Consider the following 27,120-nt stretch of genomic DNA (forward strand, 5'->3'; position numbering starts at 1 on the left):
TTTAAATTCCTAAACCAGTTTAACTTCTCTACTAAAAATTCTTCAGTAGCTCACTAATATCTCTGTGATAAAATAGCCATTCACATTCTGGATCCCATGTCCATTCTAGACTTAACTTCTATTATCCTCCTTCACACATTCTATATTCTAGTCAGTTGTACCCCAAACTCAATTCAAGTTGTTATAGTTCAATTTGCAACAGTTTTTCTCCATGTCACTTCTCCCCCACTAAAATGAAAGAAACATGAATTCTGTTTGCATTTTCTTTGTTCAAGGTGTTTATTGCATCTCAGAGGGCATACATACATGCACTGGGTTTTTAAACCAAAATACAAAGGAAAGCCATTTTGAAATTAGCTTTATGTTATTTTTCCCCCATTACAGTGTATGTTATCCCCACAGTAAATTCAGATACAACCACTTGTAAATGGTACCATACATCGATTAAATAATTTGAAAGACTTAGATGAACATCTTTCCAACCCAATATGCTTTCACATAGAGCTGCCAAGCCACTTGTAACACTGATCAACAGTGACCTCATTTATGCATCGAAATCTTCAGCCAAGCCATCAGCACAAACAGTATGAAAATAAACGAAAAAGGGAAAAATTACAATATGTACAGTGAAAGAGCATATTCATTGAATTAGTTTAAATCCTAATTATAAATGGTACCAAAAAAAACCCAAAACCCTACATAGAGCTCATTTTGGGAATGGAGAAACATTAGTCTATGATACACATACACATACACACACACACACACACGTGCACGCACACAAACACACAAAATTACTGAACAGATGTACATAAAAGATGAAAAAAAAATAACAATCTTTGCAGTAATATTCTGACTACCTACATATCAAAGAGTGCCTCGACAATCACTTTAAACCCCTTATGAGAGAGCACAATTATGGTTGCTTTTTTTCCAACTACATGAGGAGAAATTGACCATTTACTTAATCTTCAGTGCTTTTAAGCATAGTTGAATAAATGAGCCAATTTAGATGCAAAACTTGTCAAATATGATTAAAATATATATTTTTAAAATATAACAATGATAAATATGGTATTCTTTCCAATATGATTCTTCATTCTTGGTAAGGTAGCTTCAAGGAGAAGTGTTTATTATGGAAGTTAACTTTTATATTTTTTTAAATTATAATATTTCTCAACATATACAGTGCCACAAAAATAAACATTTTTCACACAATTGAAATTCCTGTGATTGGAAAAATGTACTCCACATCCAAAAAAAACAGACTTTTGTATATTTAAGAGATTTTTCCTTATCATCTGATATTATCATATATGCCTTGTAACAGAGATACAGAAGGAAACAGAACTTATGGAGAAAGTTTTAGGGTTTGTCCAAAAGTTATATACATTGAAACCTTCAAAAAACACAGACACATTGCTCCAAACAGCTTACCATACAACAACTGCATAATCTGTCCCACAGGAGGTTCAGAAAAGCACTAAAGGCATCAGAAACATACATCCATTGTTTAAATTGTAAAACACACAAATAACCCCAATACACTAAAAGTGAGAAAGTTGGGATAACAGCTAAGGTAGTACACATTCCTAATGTTCACTTTCACAGCTGGGCTACACGTTTTGGAAGAGAAGATATGAAGAAGCACTGGGTTTGGTACTGGTGGCTCACTTTGAAACTCTGAGCATCAACTTATTTGTAGTCTCCAAACTCACTTTCCCCCCCTTATTCAGTCACAAAAAACTGCAGCTATGGAGACAAAAAAAAAAAAAAATACTTCAATTAGAAAGTATGATGTAACAGTCTCTTCCAAGGCACACTTCAGATTTATTTACTTTTCCTTAAAGTCTCACTTCAATGTAGCTAAACCAAAATCTATATTCCTCTTAGATCATGGATTTAGGCCTAGAATAAACCTTGGAGGTTCAATATCTTTCATTTTGCAAATGAAGAAATATTTTCTTTTCCTTTGGATTTATATATTGTTGAAAATTTCTCACTGTACCCCTCAAAAGCTCTACTAGTACGTGTTCTTAATTATAAGCGTGAGCAGAAAAATTATCATGATTTGGATTAAAAAAAATTCTTCAGAAAATATATTGGGGAAGTTTTCAAATACAAATTATTTGAAAATCTCAGATTATTATTATCTAACTTAGTTTTGAATATTTTACTTCTAAAACTAAAACTAAAAAAAAAAAAATACAACTACTTCTTCCATTCCATTCAGTTTTATTGTAAAAGAGGGCTATGAACTAAGACAAGTGACAAAGCAAAGTGAGTCCTTGCACCAAATCTCAATGTAATACAAAGCCTGTCAGAGGGAATGGTATTATAAAGGGAGGCACATATATCTTGGTGCTCTTTGCACTTTAACTTTTAAGTGAAAGTGGAAATTGTTCTCGGTGTTTCTCTCTTAATTCAAGTCAAACCACATGAAAGCAGAGGAAACTAGAGGAAACAATACCTGGATACTTACAGGCAGCAAATCTGGTTATTACTTTGTCAAGTGAATGAAGAATTTAGGTACAGAATTAGGACTCCAAATAAAGAAACATGAATGCATGAAAACTTAAGCTAGGAGCACCCTCAACCCTTGAAAATTTACAACATATAGTAAAGAATTTTTAGTAAACATTTTCTAAACAAGGTGCAAATGTCCACCATTCATTTTCCATGCTTTAAAAATGATATAAACATTCTTGAAGAAATTTTAGGGGAGACTTCTAAAGTCATGACTGCTAAAATGAAAATAAGATCACTCAAAATCCATTATATTCATTCAAAATAATTATATTTTAGAATAAAATGTATTAATTATAACATTATAAATTTTAACTTTTTATAATTTCTAAGTCAAATGTGTGATTAAGATCAAAATAGTCATATTTTAAAAAAACTTGTGGAAAATATCATTTATGCTTTTATTTATGTAATCTCAGAGTATAAAGGCTGGGGAATGGACACCTGATTATTTAAATTAAATAAAGTTAAATAATTCATTGACAATTTTAGTAAGATTCTATTCCAAAGTCTTCAATACCTACTGTGGCATAAAAGTGCCTCTGGGTTCTAGAAATTTATTCTAGTGGTTACATGGTCTCTTAGGTCCCACTAGTGACAGGTTGAGTGTCCATTATTTGGAGATCAGTCTTATTTGGTGCAGAAAGACTCTTTACTAATACACTGGTCACAGAGTGATGAAATTTTTGGTTACAGTGAAATAACCATTAATATGAAATAAAAAACATTTTCTAAAGCCTGGAAAGAGTGTGATCTATATAGCTAAAGGGACTTTCCCCACCAGTGAATCATGGATATTTTGTAGCAATATAAATATATTAGACAAGATGTTCCAAAAGTCTTAGTTCAGTTTTAAGTTTTACTAGCCTTTTAGTAATATTCTATGAGTTTCTTCTTCAAATAAATGTAATGATTTGAACACAAGAAATAGTTAAGCACTGTTTGATTACTGCAAACCCATAAACAAGCTCAATATCATATACCTTTTAATTGTTTATAAGAAATCCTTGATGTTAAGATCCGCTAGTGGGTCCTTTGCTGGAGGTTTCTTAGGGCTCTGAGTGGCAGGTGTAGGGCTTGGAGAAAGCTAACGGAAGAAAAGCCAGCCAAAGAAAGCAGGCATAGAAAGCAAAGAAGAATATACAAGCATTAGGTAGAACACAAACTATACAGAACAAATATGGAAAAGATTAGATGCCTAAAGATTACAAAAACAAAACAAAATAAAAAACAACAAATTCAAAGCAAAAAAAATAAAACCTAAAAAACCTAAGATCTACAATGGTCTACCTAGTCAAAATATAAAATTTGATTTGAGATTGAAAAAAATAAAACCTCAATATTGTTTTTTTTTTTTTAAATAATTGAGGACTTTGGTAGTAGAACAAAACTTCAGTCATTATAAGGATGATGTGACCAACTAGTCTAGTTTATATAAGACACACATATCAAAAGTGTAGAGTCAAAATCCATTTCTATATGTAAAGGAATTTTTATATCAAAATATTAATACCACTAAGCTAAGAAAGTTAAACTGATTTTTCCATAATAAGAATGAGTTTGCAGAAAGTTGTTTAAGAATTATTCAGTGGTTAGTAAAGTGTACTTCAGATTTCACATTAACAAGTGCTAATCAAAAATAATAAAGTTTATCCTAATTGGATAAACTTATCTAGATAAATCTTGTATCTAAAAACAATTTACTATGTATCTAAAAGCAATTTACTTTATCTCTTGGCAGGTTAATTTTATTTTTTTTTTAGCCTTTAAGACAGAAGAAGGTAAAGTTGATTATTGATAGTAAAATGATATCTATTAATTACATGGGCAAATATCCATATAGAATTTAAAAGAAAAAACTGGACTCTGTTTTGGTCCAGCTGCCATTTAAGACATTTTTATAATGCCTTGACCAGAGATAAGGGCTCAGAAACTTGATAGTTTTTTGTTTCCTTTTTTGTTAAAAGGAGTGTAAAACACACACACACACACACACACACACACACACACACACACACACTCACACACACACCCTCCTTGTTTGTAAAATACAAATATACTAATGATATTTATATAGCTTTATAACTTTTGTCATGGGGAACAACAGAGTTAGATGTGCCTTATATGATATATCAAAAAATAGATAGCTGTTCTCTCTTGGCTTCTGTGCCAAGGCTTTTTCTTCCTGTCTCCTTTGCTGAGTCCAATCATGGATGAATTTAATTGCAGATTTTAAAAATTCAAGCATCTTCAATACATAAGTTCCATAAGTGTATGTTCAGTCCTAATCATTCTCCTGAATCACCAACTTCCTCCATGCATCTATATCTGTATGTCCCACTGACATCTCAAGATCAACATGCTTAACCAGTTAGCTAGTCAACCACAATTTGTTATTTTCCTCAAGATCCATCCCTTCTCTAAACTTCTCTATTTATTTTGAGGATCCACAATCTATATTACCCAGTTTCACAACACTGGAGTTGTCTTTGGTTTTTCCTTTCCCCCTATGCCATCAAACTAATCAGGTGCTAAGTCTTGGCCATGTTACTTCCAGAACATCTTATTCTGCGTTTTCTCAGTTTTACAGTGGAGATAAAACTAGCACCTCCCTCCCAGGGTTATTGAGAGGGTCAAATGAGAAAATAAGAAATATATAAATGTTTGCTAGCTATTATTACTTTTCATCTCTCCAAATACATATACATATATACGTATTGATATAGAAACATATACATGTATGCATGCATATTATTTCTGTGTATATGTAGTATATACCATTAAAGTATAAACTTCTTGAGAGACTGCTTTTTTTTTTTTTTTGGTCTTTATACCTTCAACATCTAGTAAATTAATTGTCCATGGTATTGACTTAAGAAGTGCTGAATTTTATTCTATACGTTTTTTTTTTTTAACTCAATCAGCTCTGTTGGGTGGAGTATGATAACTAAAAAGGCTAAGACTGAGGGTTTTGCTAGTTAGCTAGATACAGAGAAGATTAAACTTGAGTGTTATTTTTATTCTAGTTCAACATTTTGCAAATGCAGAATGTCATTCATGAAGGACATGGAATTAAGCAGGATCCACTCTTGAAAAACAACTCCAAGGACTGTTATTCTGTTTTTGTAGATGAAGAGAACACATATTGTGAGCTACAAAGGGATGACACTCTTTTCTGTAGGATTATACAATTCATAACCTCCAAATTAGCAACTTTGTTGCTGCTTATAATCTGGACATTTTTAGAAAACTGGAACCTCTAGTTTTGAACCAAGTGCAATTCTGATACTATTTACGTACTTTTCTTCAAAAATTCTCAAATGTCCTTCTTATCCTTGCTGTCAGGTTGTCTTATATTTGAAGTTGTAAGAAGAGATCTGGGATGTTTTCTAAACTATCTGAATGGAAATTAATATTCTTACAACTTTATGTTACTATTTCACCAACAAATAACAAAAACATACCTGTGCACCGGGAACAGAGGCGGCTCCAAACGGCGGCCGCATCATGGGCTGTGCAAACATGACTGGCTGTTGTGGCATCATTGGTACACCTGCTCCAGCAGGAGGCTGAAATACCATTTAAAACTTGAGAGCATGAAACTGAATCTTTTATTTAGAGAAATTTAATTATGGTGATCTCTTACCATTCCAAATCCTGTTCCTGGCTGTCCAACAGATGGTGCACCAGCAACAGGAGGAACTGTACTAGCCGGAGGTACAGCTCCCTGCTAAAAATATGAAAATATGCACACCATTTTTAAAGCTCATAGAATATAATTTAAAATGAGTGTGTTCATAGCATATGAATTTTATGTTTTATCCCTTCTCCACTTCACAAGTAAATATGACAACTAAAGATCCAACAGCAAAAAGGGTTACTACTCTTAGGGTATGATGATATACAACATCATGTCACCAGCTGGCATGTAACACCTTCTCACTAGCTTTTTCTCCCCTCTCATTCTCACATTTATCACTTCTACCAACTCCTTTCCATTTAATTTTAACCTTTTCACTTTATATATTTGTCCTGTCCCAACCTGTCCAATTTATACCTTTTTCTTTTCCTGTGAATACCTGAAAGCTTTTTAAAGAATGCCTTTGTTTCCCACTTCACCACATGCTCAGGTTGGTGTTGGGCTTGACATTTAATGATAAGGCTTTTACTTGTCTCTTCAATCCAACTTTATCATTTTCTCTATTAAGCCTACTTTTCTGCCTAGATTATACCTTTATGCCTTTAATTTTGATTGAAGACCTTTTTTTGTATCTGGAAAAAATCAAATTCCCTTTTCAAAATAATATTTAGGAATATTATTTTTATTTAATAGATTACAAAAGTTATTTCATAAAATAGGATACTAAGAAAGTAAAAACTATTAGTTGGGGAACTGAATTAAGCATTAACTTTTCTAAAGGGATATGAATAAGTGTTATTAGATTTACTTTATCCCCCATTCCTGATATATCATCTGAATTTAAACTGTCTAATAATAATTTAAAAAGCTGGTATGTAGACAGTCAATAAATAATTATTAAATGTTAGGATTCTTACAAGGTACTAAGTCAGTGGAATTGATAGAGACAATAATTATCTAATTTAGCATGGTTCAGTATGATTGATCTGATCCTACAAGGAGATGTTATGGGCCAGAACTTGAAACAAGTTATTAAGTGGAATTGATGAGATAATGATTCTCTAATTGACATGCACTTAGTACTTACTATAATTCCACAAGATTCACACCTTTAAGAGAGCATATATAAGGAGGAGCTCTCAAGGCCAAAAAGAACAAGCCCACTTTTGGAGGAGGAGACAGATTCATTCCATCTTCTACCTTTGTGCTGGCTGGAGACATTTGGAGGGAGCTAGAGGCAGAAGCTGGCAGAGGCAAAGGACTAGAGGCAGGAACCAAGGAGAGAGATGGGCCTCTAAGAAAGCTAACCGCCCAAGGAAGGAGAACAAGACTTTGAAGAATACAATAAAGGATTTGGACTTTAACTCCTGGCTGCATTTGGGGTGATTACACTAAACTGAAATGAAGGCTGCTCCTAGAAGCCCCCTAAAAACTTGCTCCCAGAGAAGATTATAATTTAAAGAAGAATATTACAATTAAATGTCTAGTATGTTGAAATACTATGCTAAAAACCAGGGATATAAAAACAGGCAAAAGCAGTCTCTGTCCTCAAGAAACTCATAATCTAATGCAGCAGACAATAAGAAAACACACACACACACACACACACACACACACACACACACACACGGTAATGGTAAATATGAAATACTTAAAGAGAGAAGGCACTAAAATTAAAAAGGTTTGAGAAAGTGTTCTTAGAAAATATAAGAAAATATATAGAAAATATATAAAATAGAATTTTAACTGGGACTTGAAAGAAATCAGGGAAGCCAGGAGGTAGAGATGAGGAAGGAGATCATCCCAGGCATGAAGGATGACCAAAGAAAAGGCCTAAAAGAGAGAGATGGAGGTTTTGTTTCTGTACAGCCAAGAGGCCAGTGTCACAGGATCAGAGGATTTACGTGATGAATAATAAGAAGACTGTAAAGGTTGGAAGGTGCTAGATTGCCAAAATCTTTTAATAGAAGATTCTTCATTTAATCCTGGAGGTGACAAGAGCCACTGGAATTTACTAAACAGAGGGATGACATGACTGGAATTGACCTTTAAGAAAATCACTTAGGTAGATGAATGGTAGGTAGATTAAAGTGGGGAGAAATACAAGAGTCTAGGTGAGAGCTGATGAGGACTTGAACTAGAGTGGTAGCAGTACCATAGGAGAGAGGAGTGAATTTGATATTTTAAAAGTGAAATCAAAAGGTCTTGGCAACAACATTTTGGACCTAGGGGTAAAAAGATAGTGAAGAATCCAGGAATCCTGGATTGCAAACTTGAGGAACTGAGTGAATAGTGTTGCTCTCAATAGTAATAGGAAAGGTAGGTGGGTGGGTAGGAAAGTTTAAGAGGAAAAATATTGAGCTTAGTTTTGAATATAGTGCAGGCCCTCATCATCTCATACCTAGACTATTTTAACATTTTGCTGCTGGTCTTCCTGCCTCTTCTTTTTTCCTTTTTAGTACATACTCTAACTCAATTGTAAAACTAATCTTTCTAAAGCAAAGATCAGATAATGTTACCTTGCACTGCACACTTCCCTCTGATCTCTTCTCCAACCCCATGGCTTCCTATTGTCTCTAGGTTCAAATACCAGATCTTCTATTTCATTTGTAAAGACCTTCCTTAACACAGGCCCCTTCTACCTTTCTTTAAATAGATCTCTCCGGTTCTTTGGCTCTCAAGAGGAATAGAAAAAGATCTAAGTATATTTCTTTGTTCCTTTCCAACATGATGAAGACCATACATCTCTATTTATACTGAATGGGTTGATTTGGTTAGCTAAATGAGTGTCCTTTTCCATTCTATACCACACATATGCCCTTTAAAAGTGAAATACTTGGTGGAAGAAGCCAACTTGTACTTCACAAAATAATTTTCAAGTCATCAATTTGTCTACATATATTGTATTCTCAGTCTTTTAAGGAAAAAGAAACTAATAAATCAAGTAGGTAATACTTATAACATGATATTAAAGAGTGACACTAGCAATATTTTAAATCTTGCATCAAAGATGTATTTAAGTTTAGTAAAAAATTTGGTAAGCAGAATTAATAGAACTTTAACATAAAAATTCATTTACACAATAGAAAATTGCCAAACTTTTCTGGCTAAAAATATTTTAATTACAACTAAGATAGATAAAAAAATTATATAATTATAGTTACAATGAATAAGATATTAAATAAAGACCTCTAAAATGATGAAACCTACAAAAAGTCTTCCAGAAAGCTTTGACAATATATAAACATTTTAATGTTTAACTCCATTTAAAATATTATACTTAACATAAACTACTGTCCACATTATTTTTCCTTATTAAATAAAAATATTTAATGAAATAATGAAAGTTGCTAGTGAATTAAAGATCATTCACATTTGTTTATATTTCATGGATGAAAAGTGGCAGAACGTTGCATGAAAGAATTTAAAGGGAAATACAATCATCTATATTTTGCAAATATCCCACTAAATCATAGGTTTGGATGAGGACACATTATTACATACCAAAGGGCCACTTGGTGGGACACTAGTAGACCATGTTGCTGGTGCTACTTTCGGTTGCCAGTTAGCTCCTCCTGTCAGTTTCCTTTCTCCAGCATTCCACTGAAGATCTCCCCTAAAGTAAATGTGCAAATGGAATAAGCTAGTCAGAAAATAATTATAACTGAAATTTGAAATATGCTAAATTTTTGAGCAAGGAAAATCCTGATTAAGTATCTATTATGATGTATAAGGTAATTTAGTAGCTTAAAAAAAAGTATATTATAAGATCTCTACTTCCTACTTCAGGATATTCCAATTTGACAATTAATTAAACTATATGTTCATATCTTTCATTGATTATAAATATTACAAAACAACTATAGAAAATATTGTATATATGCTGTTCAATGGTTAGCACTCAAAATTAGTAGTTCAAAATGAAACTAAATATTTTAAACTAAAAATAACTCATTAACTTCCAATCACAAAACCAAATATTTTAAAATAATCCTAAATATGTTTTAGTGATAATTGAAAAGAAGTAAATATTTTGTTCCTATAAAGTACACATTTATAAGGTAAATAATTAATATTTTTCCAATCTTATATTTTAGAATTAATAAATTTCACATTCACCCTAAAAAAAGCAATGACTACTTCACATTAATACTTAATCTATTAAAAAAAAGAATTAATTTTGCTGGTTCCCCATAATAGTTTATGTATTTTATGATGAATAGCTGAATTAATTATAGACAATGGTTTTGCAAGAAAACTGCTTCAACAATACCATTCCAGCCTTCAGTTTGGCAAAAGACAAAAAAGAATGGTTTATAGCACTTACTTTTTTGATGTGGTACCAGAAATCCCAAGATCTGAAATTAGATAAAAGCATAAAATATTTACATCTTATTTTTAAAAAAATTAATGGGATGATTTAAAAGAGCTTCAGAGATCATTACTTTACTTTGAGGAAAAGATTGTTTTCAAATCACCATAGAACATATACACTTGTTTAATTAGATGGATATTTTTTCCCAAGCTTTCAGAATTTATTCTCAAAATGCTATTCTGTTTAATTATTGCCAAATAATTAGCTACAATATTAATGACTGTTAATTTTATTTTTTGCCAATTCATGATATAAAATAGGACTAGATGTTTATAAGAAGCCAAAGAATATTAACCACACAAGTAAATTTGAGTCAACTGTAATTGATTTGAAGAAAAAGGCAATTTTGTAATGATGTAAATCTAAGATAATTTCTCCTCTTCCTGAATTAATCAAGGCTGCTGGAATACTGAGAATATTGATTAATGCCTGAGTAAAAGAAACAGACCGTGCTTTAAGAAATACCATTCTTACCTATTGTTCTATAAGAAATGATGAGTAGGATGCTTTCAGAAACTTTCAGAAAGTTTTCCAAGAACTCATGCAAAGTGAACTGTGCTTGGTACAAAGTAATAGCAAATGTTGTGGGATGATCAGCTGTGAATGACTTTGCTATTCTCAGAAATACAATAATCTAAGACTACTCTGAAAGACCTATGATGAACAATGCTCTCTATACCTAGAGACATAACTAATTATTTCAGAATACAGACTGATGTATACTTAAAAAAATTATTTTTCTTGAAAAAAATTTTTTTGGAGGAGGGGGTCTATGTTTTCTTTCGCAACATGACTTTTATAGAACTATTTTGCATAACTTCACATGTGCCTTCTCAATGGAGAGGACTGTGAAGAGGGAGGAAGGGAGAGAATTTGGAACTCAAAATTTAAAAAAATGTAAAAAATAAAATATTAAAAAAGGTATATTATTCTTAAAAGTAACTAAAAATTGGATGTGACATTTACTAAAATAAATTTTTTATCTGAATATACTAGATTACTATAATAAATAGTATGCTAGATACATCTCTTTACTATATTACCGATACTAGAACCATGATCTATGGCTATTGTAATCCCAGTCATACATTAACAACCAATAATTGGGCTTGACCAGTTTCTCCTCAATCCCTCCATCAAAATACAGCATTCAGTGTTTACTATATACCAAGCATTACGTATGCTAAATTTCAGGGATACAAAGAAAGGTAAAATAATCCCTTGCCCCCAAGGAGCTTACATTCTAATGTAGGAAAAAACATCTAAAAACTATATACATACAAGATATTTATGGGGGGAGATAATCTTAGAAGGAAAGGCACTATGATGAATATGTTGGAAAATATCTGAAAATATGTACATATATAACACTTATGAACTTACTAACTCTACCAAGGAATATATTGGGTGTGTTCTCTCTTAAGTCTTCAATCTATTTATGCTTGATCTTTATAGTTTTGCTACACTCACTTTAGATGTGTGTGTGTGTGTGTGTGCGCGCGCGCGCGTGTGTGCGTATTCTTCTTTCTATTTACATCATTGTTTTCATGGGTCTCCTTATTTTATTCTGTATAAGTTCATGTAGATATTTTGATGCTTTTCTGTATTAAACACATATAGAATTTCTTATGCACAGTATTATAATGTTCCATTACATTCATGTATTATAAAATAGTTCAGTTTATTTGTTTATCCAATCCCCAATCAATGGGGATCTACTTTATTTCCAACTTTTTATTATCACAAAAGTACTGCTATAAATATTCCATCTTTAATGATTTTTATAATGATCTTTAATATTAAACTCAGGTATCAATTTAGAATAATACATAGCATAATATATAGGCCTAAGCCTAAATTCTGCCAGACTACATTTCAGTTTTTATGGCAGTTTTTAATTAAATGAAGTTTTTTCCCCTTTTGATAATTTACATTTTTTACTTTATCAAACACTGGGTTATTAAGTGCAACTGTTCTGACTTTCCTTTGTCTGTTCTGTTCTGTTGATTTATCTTTACATTTTAAAACCAATACCAGATGATTTATCTTATTTTTGCTTTATGATAAAATCTGAAGTTTGGAAATACTAGTCCTTTTTCATCCTTACTTCTTTTCATCATTTCCCAAAAAGTTGTTCAGTTTCATTTTTTTTCCTGTAAGATTTATTATACAGAATTGAAAGAAGGATATTAAAACCTCTTTGTAGTTCAATTAATGTTTCCTTCGTCAATTTAGATGCTAAGGCATTTAGAGTATATAAATTTGCTACTGATTTTGGTTTGCTGTAGATAATTCTTTTTCAGTATGATGTAGTTTCCTTGTTTATTTTTTAAATGTTTGTTTTTGCTTTGTCAGAGAGCACAATTGCAATGACTCCTTTTTTGGATTCACATGTGTGATGAATAGTTTTTCCATCACAGTTTTATTTTGCTTAAGTTTTTGACTTTTAAATATGTTTTTTGTTAAGCAACAGATTGTTGTATAATTTAAATTGTTCATATTTAAATTTATAAGAGTTAACTATATTTTCCTCTATGTTTTTAATATTTTTTCCAAGTGATTTTTCCTCTTCAATTGTAAACTATGTATCTTTAATTACTTTAATTTTTTTTTAAGGTGGCCCTAATTCCACTAGTTCTGTTTGCTTTATCCCTGACCCCCTTTCTAATTTGTTAATCCTTTCCTTTGGGGTTTTCCTTAATAATTCCTAGGAAGAAAATTAAAGTCTAAAAATTTGATGTGGGTGCTCTAAAAGTTCTAAAATGACCTGCGATGTTAATAGGTCATAGAACAAAGACAGAGGCCAGGGCAGTTAATTCAAAAAACAAAACAAAACAAAAGAGGAACATTATCCAATAAGAATAAGAACAAGAAAGCTAAAGCTTAAAAATAAGTTGAGGATTATGAAAAATGTTAAAGACAACTGAAATAGTTGGGGTGATAGTGGGGCTGTTTTTTAAGTTTTGTTGTCTGCCAAGAGTTATAAGAATAGGTCTACTGTTTGGGTGGAGAGGATTAAGGTCAAGAAAAATAAATCCATATAACAAGAGAACAAAATGGTTAATAGGCAATTGAAATCAATAATAAGCTAATGAGAAAATGAGACAGTAACAAAAACCTTCCTGCCCTAAATGAGTTCAAGTCACCTAGTACAGATCATTTACTTCTCACATACTAAATTAATTTTCAAAAATGATTATGAAACTAATATCTGATTTTTTTCAGAATCATGGAGAATGAGAGAAGTTACAGAAGATAGTAGATGGGCAAATGAGTCAATTTTCAAAAAGGAGAAGATAGATTTTTGCCAACTATTAGTTGATGGTCTAAAATCTAGTTCCGGCTGTGTGACCCTGGGCAAGTCACTTAACCCCAATTGCCCCAGGGGGAAAAATAATAAAAATTTTTTAAAAATCTATTTTTGGAAAAATTTCAGAATGGATTATTAAAGAAACTGTGTGTGAGTGTTTAGAAAAGAAAAAAGTCACCATTGAAACTAGCTAGTGTGGGCTCATTAATAATTCTATATTATTTCTTTTCTTTTTTGGACAGGGAAGCTAAACTAGATTAAGCAAATGGTATAGATATAGAGTAGCCAATTTTTAGTATATCATTAAGCTAAGTACCCTTATAGCCTGGTGGACATTATAGAAATACTGGATAGAATATAAATCAGACAGTAAAATCATACTTAGTTGAATGACCAGACCCAAAGAGAGTCAGTCTTTATTGAATTAGAGAAAGGTGTTTAGTGGAGTGCAATATGCAGTTGCACTCTGCAAAATGCAGTCTTTGGCCTTGAATTGGTCAAAATTTTTATCAATGACTTGGGTGAAAATATAAGAGTGATATTAATAAAATTTGGATATAATGAGGAACTGTGAGGGATAGAATTTAGGGTTAGCATTTTTGAGTAATGATGCATGGATGTGAGAGTTAGAATATAAAGAAAGCTGAATGCCACAGAATTGACAATTGACATTGTGCTGGAAAAGAGTTTTGAGAGTCCCTTGGACAGGAAGGAGATCAAATTAGTCAATACTTAAAGAAATTCAGGTTATTCAAATACTGAAGCTTAAATACTTTGGCCACATAATAAAAAGATGGGACTCATTGTAAAAGACCTTGATGTTGGGGAAGATTAAAGGGAAAAAAGGGCAGCAGAGAATGAGATGGATAATGTTATAGAAAAAAATGAAAATGAACTTGGACAAACTTTGACAGATAGTGAAGAATAGAGGGGTCTTCCATGACATAGTCCAGGGATAGGGTCACAAAAGATTGGACACAACTACATAACAAAAATCTCTCTCTCTCTCTCTCTCTCTCTCTCTCTCTCTCTCTCTCTCTCTCTCTCTCTCTATATATATATATATATATGTATATGTGTATCCTAATAGAAGGAGGCCTGTTTTCAGAGAATTAAAGATTTAGAACTGGAAAACCTTCATTTTAGAGATGAGAGAACTGAGACTGAGAAAGTATAAGTGATTTGTTTTGAGTTACACAGCTATTACATATGGCAGTTTATCCCCTGAGCTTCCTAGCTGCTTCATTAAAAAAAAAAACAAAAAAACAAAAAAAAACAACCTTTTTATTTTATTTTTTTCAATAGTATTTTATTTTTCCAAATACATTTATTTTTCCAACATTCATTTTTTAAAAAACTTTGCAGTCTAAAATTTTCTTCCTTTCTCCCTTACTTCCCCCCACCCAAAGACAGCAAGCAATCTGATATAGATTATATGTGTACAATCTTTTTAACATATTTCCATATTTGTCATGTTGTGCAAGAAAAATTGGACCAAAAAGGGGGGAAACATGAGAAAGAAAACAAACAAAAAAGTGAAAATACTATGCTGTTAAGAAGTGCCAAGTCCATCAAAGTTGACCATCATATAATCTTGTAACTGTGTATAGTGTTTTCCTGGCTCAGCTTACTTCACTCCTACGTGTTTCATTTTTATCTTTGCATCTCTACACAGAATGTATTTGATATAAGCTTGTTGAATTGGAGATCAGTTTCTAAGACTAAAATAAAATAAAATAAAAGGCATATAAAGAAGGACTGAAGGCTGTCTAACTGAACTGAATTAATAATTATGGACTCACACTAGGAAAAAATTTATAGTCATTGGATAATCCTACTTACTCTTGGTTTCATGAATACAAACATCAGAAGAAGAATATTGGAAACAAAAATAACTTTCATCAAATAATTTTACTTAATTTTATTTAACTTAAAAGCCAATGATGTTACTTACTGCCTACTAAATTTGCAAGAGATGAATCAAGATCACTTCCAAGGGCTTTGCTCGCTGACATAGCAGGGCCAGGAGTTACAGCTGAAATAGGTGCAGGCTGACCAGCAGGAATCATAGTAGGCATAAGAAGATCTCCTAGACCATCAAACACTGGAATTCAAAAAGACAAGATTCAGAATATATATATATTTAAAAATAACTACATAACTGAGTTGCTTCTTTTATTTCTTTCTTGTTGGGGTGGGGGTAAATGGGGAAGATGGATTTTTTTATTTCATAGGTTAACAGAACTCCCAGTTAGGAAATTCACTTTACCAGAACTGATGGATATTTCTCCCATCATTTATAGATTTATCAGAGTTGCTTGTAATTGAAATTACCTTAATTAAAATTGTGAGTGCAAGTAAATAATATACTTTTACAAAAAAATACAAGTATTTTACTGTTGGCAAGAAGGTAATTAAAGAGAGAGTTAACTCCTAATTTTTAAAGTGTAGAAACAAAGATCTCTCAAAGCTGAAATAAGTTTAATGAACATCTAAACAATCACTGAATCTAGGAATCACGTAACCTAGGAATATAAATGCAAAGTCAAAACTCTTTGTTCTAAAACAACAACAAATCCTATGAATTTTGAGCATTTGAATTTGAATAAATGGTTTATTCTTACATACTAAATGAAATGAATGTCAAATAGTAACACTTAACAAGTAATATTCATAATGAATAAATTTACACTTATTCTATATTTTAAGTATAAGAACAACTATGATTCTTATTTTTTTTTATTCTAGGTAACTTACTTTTTCTTACAACTTTAAGATCACACCTAAAACACCATAATTACCATAGGAATTTTAAAACAAAAATTTGGCCCTACACAAATTTATCTAATGATTCTTAAAAGCTTGTCTTGCAAAATATCATTTGAGAAATTTCAGTTGTCCAAAATAGACCATTCCATATACAGACTCACAGTAGGATTTGTTGATACCATATCCTTAGATTATAGAAAATTGTATTGCTAAAATCCAATACAAGTAATATTTGCTAGATAGCTATCATAAATATTGCAATACTATAATTTAAATTGAGGAAAATATAGCATTCAATTATGCACTAGCTACAGAAGCAACTGAATCATCAGGAAAGGAATAGAATTAGGGTGCTTTTTAAACTCACTTAATTGCCAAAAACTCACCAATTGTAAATTTGTAGTAAGGACCCAGCATAGGAAGAGTAGAATGGAAGAGAATACAAACAAAATGACAGCAGGGATGAAAAGTTAAAGGCAGGCAAAGAACACTCTGTATTTTATCTTAACTTTGAAAAACTGAATGCCATGCAAGCTGGCATGCTCTCTCTGCCAACAGCAGTGAGAGTACACATTCAGATTACTGACTATATGGTACAAAGTATTTGTTTTCCTTTCAGTTCTAAAATTCATGCAAAGATAAGCATATGCAACGAGATGATGTGCATGTTAAGTTAGATTTCTGCTAAAAATTAAAAATAGATTCAGAGAGGGTTTGTAGGTTATTCCTAATGCTACTCACAAATGTACTAATTGTAAGTAATAATTAAAATTAGTACTTTAAAAATACAGAATAAGAGATCAGTTTGAAATGTAAGGGTCTCAATACCAATATTTGTTAATTTCTTGATAATTTAAAAAATAAATAAGTTATTTTTCAATTAATTCAAAATAAGTTATATGAAAAGTACAATTTATTTCCTCACCTGATGGATCAAAGGAACTGCTGCTAGTAGTTGATGGTGATGTTCCAAAAGCTGCTTCAAAATTAGGCTGCAATAAGTTATTCTGAGCTGGTGTTACTGGTGATGGAGAAGGTGCAATAAAAGAACCTCCAAAACCTGGAAAAACAGTTGAAAAGGAAAAAAAAATATGTTTAAAGCAATATTATATACAAATATTGTGGTAAACAGGAGCTAGAGGAGTATACACACACACACAAAAGATTTAAATTTAAAATGGATAAAAAGTCAGAAGAACCAAATAAATTGATTTTTTAGTTTCCCAATTCTCTTATTGCAATTTAACTTCTGGATTAATTAAGTTTCGATTCTTTACCCACTCACTAATCAAACGAATATTCACTATATACTTGTTTTCAAGACACTGTGCAATGGGGAATACAAAGAGAAAAATGAAAGTCTCTGTCTTCAAGGTGCTTTCCATTCTTGAGAAAGAATACATGCACACATGTAAGTAAATATGTTTGTTTCAGTAAGAAGGGTAATGTAGCTGGTTGTATAACTGGGGAGATTAGGAAAGGCTTCATGTAATAGATAATTCCCAAGCTGAACTTTGTAGGGATCCTGTAAAATGGTGACAAGAAGAAAGTATAAATGGGATGTGTATGTGATGATCAACCAATAGGCCAATTTGAGGTTGGCCTTAAGGATGAATGAAGGGGAACAACAGCAGGCTGGAAACTGGTTGTGTGAGGTTTTAAATTCCCAACAGAGAAATCTGAGGAATTTGGATTTGATTAAAGATGAAATAGAAAGAAAAGGAATGGCATAGCCAGACTTGCTTTAAGAGTATCATTTGGGCAGTTTTTAGAAAATAAAATGGAGAGGGGTGAAGATGGGAGATCAACTAATAAGTTATTGTATTAGTCCAGGACATAACTGATGAAGGCCTGAAAGTGGTCAACATGTGAGTAGAGAGAAAAAGATGAATGTAACAAATATTTAGAAATACAAAAAAGTTAAAAGTTATAGCTTATTAGCTATAAAATGGAAAAAAAAATAGCATTCCACTAAGATGGAATGGGTAATATTTTTAAAGTGTTATTTTTACACTTTGTTTTTATATTACAATGATTTCTGAATATATATCCCTTATCCACTCAATGAGCTACCCTATATAAATAAGATTGAAAATCACCCACAAGAGGGGGTAAGAATATATCAAACATATCAATCATGTCCAGAAGCATATATATTATTCTACACCCATAGTTCCTTACCTTTGCAAAGAAGAGAGGGAGGTACATTTTCTTGGTTTTTCTTTGGGGACAAATGTGGCCATTATAATTATACAGTATTCACTTTTCATTTGCTTTTCCTTTCCTTTTACATTGTTATAGTTGGGTATATTCTTTTCTTTGTTTTACTTATTTTCCTGTGCATTCTTCTTAAACTTCTTTGAATTCCTCATATTCACTGTTCATTTTAAGCATGTTTAGTTATTTTCCTTTCCAAATACTTCCCCTTCTTCCATTCTCTCTCCCATCCAAAAAGAAGGCAAAAAATATGATACCCATTATACATATGAAGTTGTGTCAAACATATTTTTGTATTAGCCATGTTCTGGAGTGGGCAAAAATAAAACCTAAGGGAATTAATATACTTTAATCTGCAATATAAATTCATTAGTGCATTAGAGTTGTAGTAGATCACTCTTGCTCAGTGTATACACTGTTTCCTAAATTCACTAATACTCGATTACATTCACATGCCATAATTTGTTTGACCATTCCTCAAATAATGGGCATCTATTTTGTTTCTAATTCTTTGTTATAAATAAAATAAAACAAAACTCCAGTGGTCGTGAATATAATTCGTTTCTTTTTTGTCTTTTGCCTTCTTGGGGTCTGGCAGTAGGGCTCTCTGGGTCAAAGGATATGGATATTGTCAGAGAGGTAATTCTTTTTCCTTTTAAATTTAACCATTTCCTCACCAATGAACAAAAATCTTTCTTTTCTCCTACTCCAAACCCTCTATGAAAAAGAAAAAAATCCACCACTCTTGTAATAATGTATTTAGTTAAGCAAAACAAATTCTTTTGTTATCATGTCCAAAAAATAAATCTCAATCTAATCCCTGAATCTATCATTTCTGTGGGAGGTAGGTAATACAATTAGTTCATCATGAGTTCTCTGGAATCATAATTTGTCATTGAGTTGATCAGAATTTTTAAGTCTTTCTAAGTTATTCAGCTTTACAGTGTTATTTTGCTTGCTTAAGTCTACATTAATTCATACTAGTCTTCCTTTCTCTAAAAATATCTCTTCATTAAATCTTATCTCATAATAGTATTCCATTACATTCATATACCATAATTTAATAGGTTCCCCATTTTATGGGCATTTTTTAAAGTTTCCAGGTCTTTGCTATCTATCACAAAAAGAAGTTGTATAAATATTTTTGTACATAAGACTTATGGGTAATTCTTAAAGTGATACAATTAAACAAAAAAGCGTATAGGGTAAAAACATTTTTAAATTATTATTAAGTACATATGACATGACCAAGCACTGTGCTAAATTCTAGGAATGCTAAAACAAAAGATATTCTCTGCTTTTAAGGAACTCATAGTTTAAAAGTTGTACAATAGTCTACTACATAAATCAGAAAGCTGCAATATCAGAAGAAATAATAGTCCAACAAACCCCTTGGAATAACAAATTCTTAGGATTCAAAAAATCTTTTGATCCTAATGTTAAGAAATAACAATTGAGAGAAATTAATATAATACCATTACATTAATAATTATTAATTTGTGATATACCCTTTCCTCTCTTATTTCTGTTGAAACCCATCTTCTGAAAAAGTCAGTTATTTTTGAAAGGGCTGGTTGAGTGATGAAATTTGTTTCTAGCCCTCAAGGAACCTGACACCCCACCCAATAGAGAGACCTAATTTTTGCCTAGTGTCTAAATAGAATCTAGTTTGAATAAACCAGGAATAAACCCAGTGTCCTAAGTTTCTTCCATTAGAGTTTAGAGAAACTCAATTCTTAAAGGAAAAAACTAACTAGAGCGATCCGATTGAAGATGGTTTCCATTTGCCCAGGCTTGAGGTTGCTGAGTCTCATGATCAAGCCATGTTCTAAGCAGAAGAAACTAAAGAGTTTGAGCTACCTTCTCATTAAATCTCTGCTAATCAGGGTGGAGTTTTACTTATCAAAGGAATTTCCTTTCAGAAAGGATTTAAAGTGTTTTAGGATCTCACTTTGTTTCTTTGGTTGCTGAGAGAAACCACTGATCCTTAATTTATTGAATGCTGGCTAGAACAATTAAAATGTTGATTATTAATTATCCAGAAACTATCTTCTCTCAGGGTTTTCATTTTTCTCACAATATAGTTTTAATTCATAGTTTTATACTTCTTGATTAAGAACTTAAAGTATTAAAAGTGATGAATCAAAGAATTTACTTTTTAAAAGCCATTTTTACCAAATTTCACAACCCTGAATTTTAAACATCAAATAATCATCAACATATCTCAGATATAATTATCAACAAATTATAGAATTCTGAGTTCAATAAAAAACATATTCTATATATACCACGGCACATTTTCAACTTGTTTAATCTTTATTTTGTACAGTCCTAGACTTCAGAAAAACTTGAGCCAAATTAGCCCTACTTATAAGCTACTTATTAGCTGTGTGGCCTTCTGAGCTCTTACATTGAGTAAGCCTTACAGCACTACATATTACCTACATATAACAGGATTCGTAAGCAGAATCTAGCAGATTTTTTTTTTAAAGCAGAAGTAGAATAGCTATTTTTAGTCAGTGTAGTAAGTAAATTTACTAATATCTCATATAAAGGCAATAACAGGCAGTAAGATTGCAAAAAGGAGAACCTGGAAGTTACATATAGCACATATAATGCAATCAAAGGTTTGCCTGCCCTGTCCTATGCAAACAAACAAACAAAAAAGCCCTTGCACCCTGAAATGTATGAAATTCTCTTTTACATTTTAGGTTCTTATGAAGAGCTCAAAGAGTAATGTCTATTAGGTTGATAATTTTAGACCTTAAAAATCCAAGCCTATGTTAGAGGAATCTACATATGAATTGGCCCATTTCTATTTCTGTTGAATTGAATATAGTTTAAAAATTGAAATTTTCTTTCTGTCTTGAATGTAGGGTTATTAAGTTATGACTGATTGAGATCGTTCTATTCCTTTCCCATGTCAAAATTTAGATTGTATGTAAATGAATGAAATATAGATGTTACTCTACAGAGTGAAATCAGCATGGTTTACTATTAGACTTCTTAATGAACAATTTTTCTTCACAATTATTTAAATACAATCTAAGGCAAAAAATGGAGTAAATTGACAGTGGCAAATTATGTACAACAGTTCTGTTGTGTTAAATTATGAATAAGCTTATTACATGACAGGCTTTGTGACTTAAATGAAGGTTAAACAAACTGTTCAACAATTTAAACAAACATGTATTAAGTACCTAATATACTCAGGTCTTGCATTAAGTACAAGGAGATATAAAGGTGAAAATGAGGTAGTTCTTGTCCTTGAGGATCTTATAATTTAATAGATTATTTTTTAGTAGTGGAAAAACCAAGAAATCATCCCAGTCTGAGTGAATTCAGCTTCTCATTCTTTTATCTTCTTCAACTGTTAAAAAATTAAAATAGCTATATAGACATGAATTTTATACCCAAGTTACTTCTGGGATGGATGAAACATATATCTGGGAAAAAAAAGTAAAATATCTGAAGTTCCTTTTTCTAAGATAAAGAAAATTACAAGTGAAAAATATTCACTATTTTACTGTTTACTATCTCTAGTGGATTATGCCTCAAAGAATCTATTAGACTGACAAAAGAAAAATATAAAAATTATACTCTGCTATGAATTAAGACCAGAACTTCTTATAGGATTATAAAATTTAAAAGGAATTTGAAAAAGAAATCTAGTGCATAATAGAAACTTAAATTATGAGACTTATAAAAGATAAAAAATGATATGTAGATATGTATATCTATGGCAATATGTCACATTAATCAAGAAGTTTTAGTATTTTTTTTGGGGAAACGATGAATAGTAAGCAAATTTTAACAATTACTTTTACTTACAAGTTAACTGAGACTTCATATTTATACTGTCCTTCCCAGTATACAAAGTTCTTGTTTAAGAATGCTGGTAGAGGAGGCAACTAGGTGGATAGAGCCACTTCTTAGCTGTGTGGCCCTGGGCAAGTTACTTAATCCCAATTGCCTCAAAAAAAGAGAGAGAGAGAGAGAGAGAGAGAGAGAAGAGAGAGAGAGAGAGAGAGAGAGAGAGAGAGAGAGAGAGAGAGAGAGAGAGAGAGAGAGAAGAAGAGAGAGAGAGAGAGAGAAGAGAGAAGAGAGAGAGAGAGAGAGAAGAGAGAGAGAGAGAGAGAGAGAATGCTGCTAATATTCCCATTTTATAGATGAAAAGAGACAGGCTGAAAGCGACAGTGATTTTCCCATATTAACACATAGTTATGTATATAATAACATAATATTATGAGGTAATATGGCACAGTGGATAGAGAAATGGCTTTGTGGAGAATAGAGAGCTGGCTTCAAAAATCGGGAAGATCTGATTCAAGTCCTATGTCTGACACCAACTGGCTGTATAATCCCCAGGCAAATTACTTAGCCACTCCTAGCCCTGAGCAACACTATAATTTGTAGAGAAGTCATATATTTAAAACATTATGTTACTGGTACCCCCTGACTGCCCCTTGCCTTTCTAGTCAGTATAGCAAGTAAATATATTAATATCTAGTATAAAGACAATAGCAGAAAATAAGATTGCAAAAAGGGGACCCTGGAAGTCATATAACCGTCCCAAAGATCAAAGAGCATAATTTACAATAATTTACAACTCAAGTGCCAGTCTGCATTTATAAAAGGAGTTTCCTCATTTGGGACATCTCCTGACACCAATAAAATTATCCAGTTTCAGTCTTCTAATAAGTTAGCTGCCCTTACTCTGGACTAGCTTCATTATCATTATAACTAGTGCATGGATGGTCTATAGGATAGGATAATAGTTTATTTTTTTTGATAATATCTAGAATTTTATTGCTCTTTTAGGCATGCAATACATTGGGTTGATGACTTCAGAAAGTCATTCCTTTAATGAAATTGATCATATACCCTATATTCCCTAAGGTAGTCATAAATCATGATTTGGGTAGGAAATGAACCATATAACCTCTCTACTCTAGTTCCTGCTAACTCTGCAATTCAATGAGGTAAGAAGAGAAAGTGTACTTGCAAAATAAATATTCCATGTCTATTAGCTTGACTGCTTTCTTCCTTGAAGAGCTAAGTACCATCTGGAAATGTGAGATATTGCTATGTTCTATCATTCTCAAATAAGATCATGCCTGTCCTTTCAGAGAAGTACTTATTTAATCTTATCTTCTTGCCTTTTAAGACAATTTATAATATATGAAAAAAAACCGGTATCTACTGCCTTCCCCATCCCCCAAAGAAAACCGATTAAATTTGTTGCTGTACCTAGGGATTTTTTTTTTTTGGTATTATTTGTATTATTCAAAATTAGTTATTACAGAAGCAATACTTATTAATTTATAATATCTCAGGTAACTTCTATAATACTTTGAATGAAGGTTATATAATCTTATTCAATTCTTTTAAAATGTCCATAAGTATATGATGTAGTCCCAGTGAATTATTACTTGACTTCTAGTTTATCATAGAGTCATACATTTTTATAGGATCTTAGAGTTAAACCTGGAAGGGATTTTAAAAATCATCTAGTCCATACCTTCTCTGGCTTCTGCCCAATTTAATAATGAAGAAACTGAAGCTCAGAAAAAGGTTAAGAGATTTGCTCTTAAAATCACACAGTAAGAGGCAACATCAAGACTTGAAAACATTCTACTTTTGGGGAGTGTGAGGTGGGACTGGGAGGGGTGCCGGTGTGTGAGCAGCCAAAAGGAAATGTATAATAAGCCTGGAAAAGGTGACCAAGTTGTGAATAACTTTGAAAGCCAAAGTAGTTTCTTTTTTCATCCTAGTAGGAATAGGGGCCACAGGAGTTGAATAATTAGGGAGGAAAATGTCATGATTGGATTTGCTCCTGATCACTTTGGTAACTGTATGGAGGATGGATTGGAGAGGGGGAAAACCATGTAGAAAGATTAATTAGCAGACTACAGTAATACATCAAGTGAAAGGTGATAAGAACATAAATTAGGGTGGAAGCTATAAAAGTAGGTAAAAGGAGTAGGTTGAGAGAGATGATATGGAGGCAGGGACAATAATATTTAACATGTGGATATTGTAAGTTAAGAGAGGAGAAATCAAAGATAATGCTGAGGTTTTAAATTTGGGAAACTGGAAGGATGCTGTTGTCTTGAGTAGAAATAAGGACATTCAGAAGAAGGGAAATCACTATCTTCTGAATCTTTTTATTTAAGAATAATTCTGATTGTTAGAACTTCAGTCTCTATGCAAAAAGAAAGGAAATACATGCCAAACGTTTTCCAGCTTTGCAAAAACCACTATAGGCAACAGAGACTGGGGTGTGTGTGGGGGGAGGGGAGGGAGAGATAGTAATAATAATAATTGTTATTATTATAGTTAACATTTATGCAGTGTTTACTAAGTGATAGAGTGGAGAGATTGCTGAACCTGGAGTCAGGAAGATGAGTCTTCCTAAATTCAGATCCAGTCTTAGACTTACTAGCTGTGTGACCCTGGGCTTAATTCTCTTTAGCTCAGTTTTTCTCATCTATAAATTAAACTGGGGAAGGACATGGCAAACCAATCTCATTTTTCTGCCAAGAAAACCCCAAATGGGGTTAAAAAGAGTTGGATAGGATTGAAATACAACTTAATACCAAAATATGTTAGTCACATTGTGCTAAAATCTTTATAAATATTATCTCATTTAATTCTCACAACTCTGAAGTAAATGCTAGTCTTATTTCCATTTTATAGATGAGGAAACTGAGTCACATAGCTAGTCAGTATCTGAGGCCAGATTTAAGCTCTGATTTTCCTTGATGCTCAGCACCTAACTGGGGTGGTAAAGTGAGATGCCATCCATATTGTGACTGGGCCTTTTTCTTTGGTAATTTTCATTTGCCATGTAACTTTTGACAGAAACTCTTTGGCCAGAACTTGGGCTAAATTTCTTTCAGAGTTGCCATCTGTAACTTGGTACAGTTACCTCTTTCATCCTACAAGCAGCAGTGTTTATAAAGCTCTGATGAAGTGAGAAAGCCTGAAATCCTTTGAGTGTAGGATTATCCAGTTAAAATTTACCCAGTCATAAAGTCATAAAGTAAACTCTGAGGAAGCATTAGTAGCCAAATAATTGCCAGGACAAACTTAGGCAGTGGCAGGGATAACTAAGAAGCATCATTTCTTCTAGTAAAATAATGAGGAGGACATAAACTATCACCAAATTCTGGCATAGAGAATTCCCCTATAGTTATGAAGGCTCTTTATTTTTTTCTCAAGTAAGGGATTAAAATTTTCAAAATTTCCTCCTTAATTCATTTAGCAAAAGAAATTAATCATTTATAATTTATTGGTATGTCTTCCATTATGCAAACATGGTGAACTGGAATTAATTGTAGATTCCAGAGAGAGAAAAAAATCTATATTGTTTATGGAATCAGAACATATAATAAACGTCAGACTAAGTAGAGAAGTCTGTCATAATTTTTCCTCATGTAATTCATATGCTTCTATATTCAATGTCAAATTGCTGGCACAAAAGAGAAACTCAAGGCAATAATAATAGTCTAGATTTATTAAACACCTTTTTAGAAGAATAATAAAGAAAATAACCTAATGGAAAGGAGATCACAATAACCTATATGGTAAGGACAGTTTTGTATATAACAGAATTTTTAAACTAATTTCATAAAATGCAATGAAATTCATTTAAGAATAAAATGAGTAGCTTTTGGTCATATCACTTTGTTTTCAGTTCTATGAAATCAATGAGAAAGGCAAACACACATCATATTATTAATTTTCTTCTTAAGTTTCTATAAAACAAAACTGAATTTAAATTTTTAAGTTAATTACCAGCTAGTAGGTCGGCCGAAGCTGAGGAACTAGAAACAGCCTGGGTTGCAGGTTGGGGTTCAGAAACACTGCTTCCAAAAGCATCTATGGATTATCCATTATGCAGCAAGAAAGGTAAAAGAGTTTAAATAATAGTGAATATGTTGAATCAATGTTATGTGAATATGTTGAATCAATGTTATGCACAGAAATGCATAATTGTAGCACCTTGTATTCCCTAATGACATACATCCTATAGATACATGAAACATACAAAGTGAATCACATACTGATATTTTTCCCCCCACAATAATGGATTGTTGAAATTGTCACTGAAGAAGACTGAATGACCCCTAATAAAAGTTGTGACCTTAATTTTAAGTTTAGGAGAAAGTATAAAGAGAGAATAAAAATGTTTTTTCCACAAAGTAAATTTGTATGTAGTCTTATATTCCATGTATAACAAAAATTGCCTATTTATTTCTTTAATTAGAAAGGCAATAA

The 27,120-nt window shown here is 32.0% G+C and overlaps 1 protein-coding gene across 5 annotated transcripts in view; it reads right to left on the reverse strand.

Moving 5' to 3' along the window:
* Positions 1-249: 249 nt before the first annotated feature.
* Positions 250-27,120, reverse strand: part of SNAP91 (synaptosome associated protein 91) — a 145,418-nt gene continuing 118,547 nt past the window's right edge. For 4 of the 5 annotated variants that reach the window (XM_051997332.1, XM_051997335.1, XM_051997333.1 and 1 more), the window contains 9 exons: positions 26,638-26,721; positions 17,546-17,680; positions 15,806-15,955; positions 10,494-10,524; positions 9,671-9,782; positions 6,173-6,256; positions 5,991-6,095; positions 3,510-3,613; positions 250-1,752 (listed from right to left, as the gene is read on the reverse strand). In XM_051997332.1, coding sequence (XP_051853292.1) covers positions 3,521-3,613; positions 5,991-6,095; positions 6,173-6,256; positions 9,671-9,782; positions 10,494-10,524; positions 15,806-15,955; positions 17,546-17,680; positions 26,638-26,721 — 794 coding nt within the window. In that variant the 3' untranslated portion in view covers positions 250-1,752; positions 3,510-3,520. The remainder of the gene's footprint in view (positions 1,753-3,509; positions 3,614-5,990; positions 6,096-6,172; positions 6,257-9,670; positions 9,783-10,493; positions 10,525-15,805; positions 15,956-17,545; positions 17,681-26,637; positions 26,722-27,120) is intronic. The other variant, XM_051997334.1, reaches the window with a different exon arrangement.

The sequence above is a fragment of the Antechinus flavipes genome, chromosome 4, assembly GCF_016432865.1.
Source record: "Antechinus flavipes isolate AdamAnt ecotype Samford, QLD, Australia chromosome 4, AdamAnt_v2, whole genome shotgun sequence".
Lineage (NCBI taxonomy): Eukaryota > Metazoa > Chordata > Mammalia > Dasyuromorphia > Dasyuridae > Antechinus > Antechinus flavipes.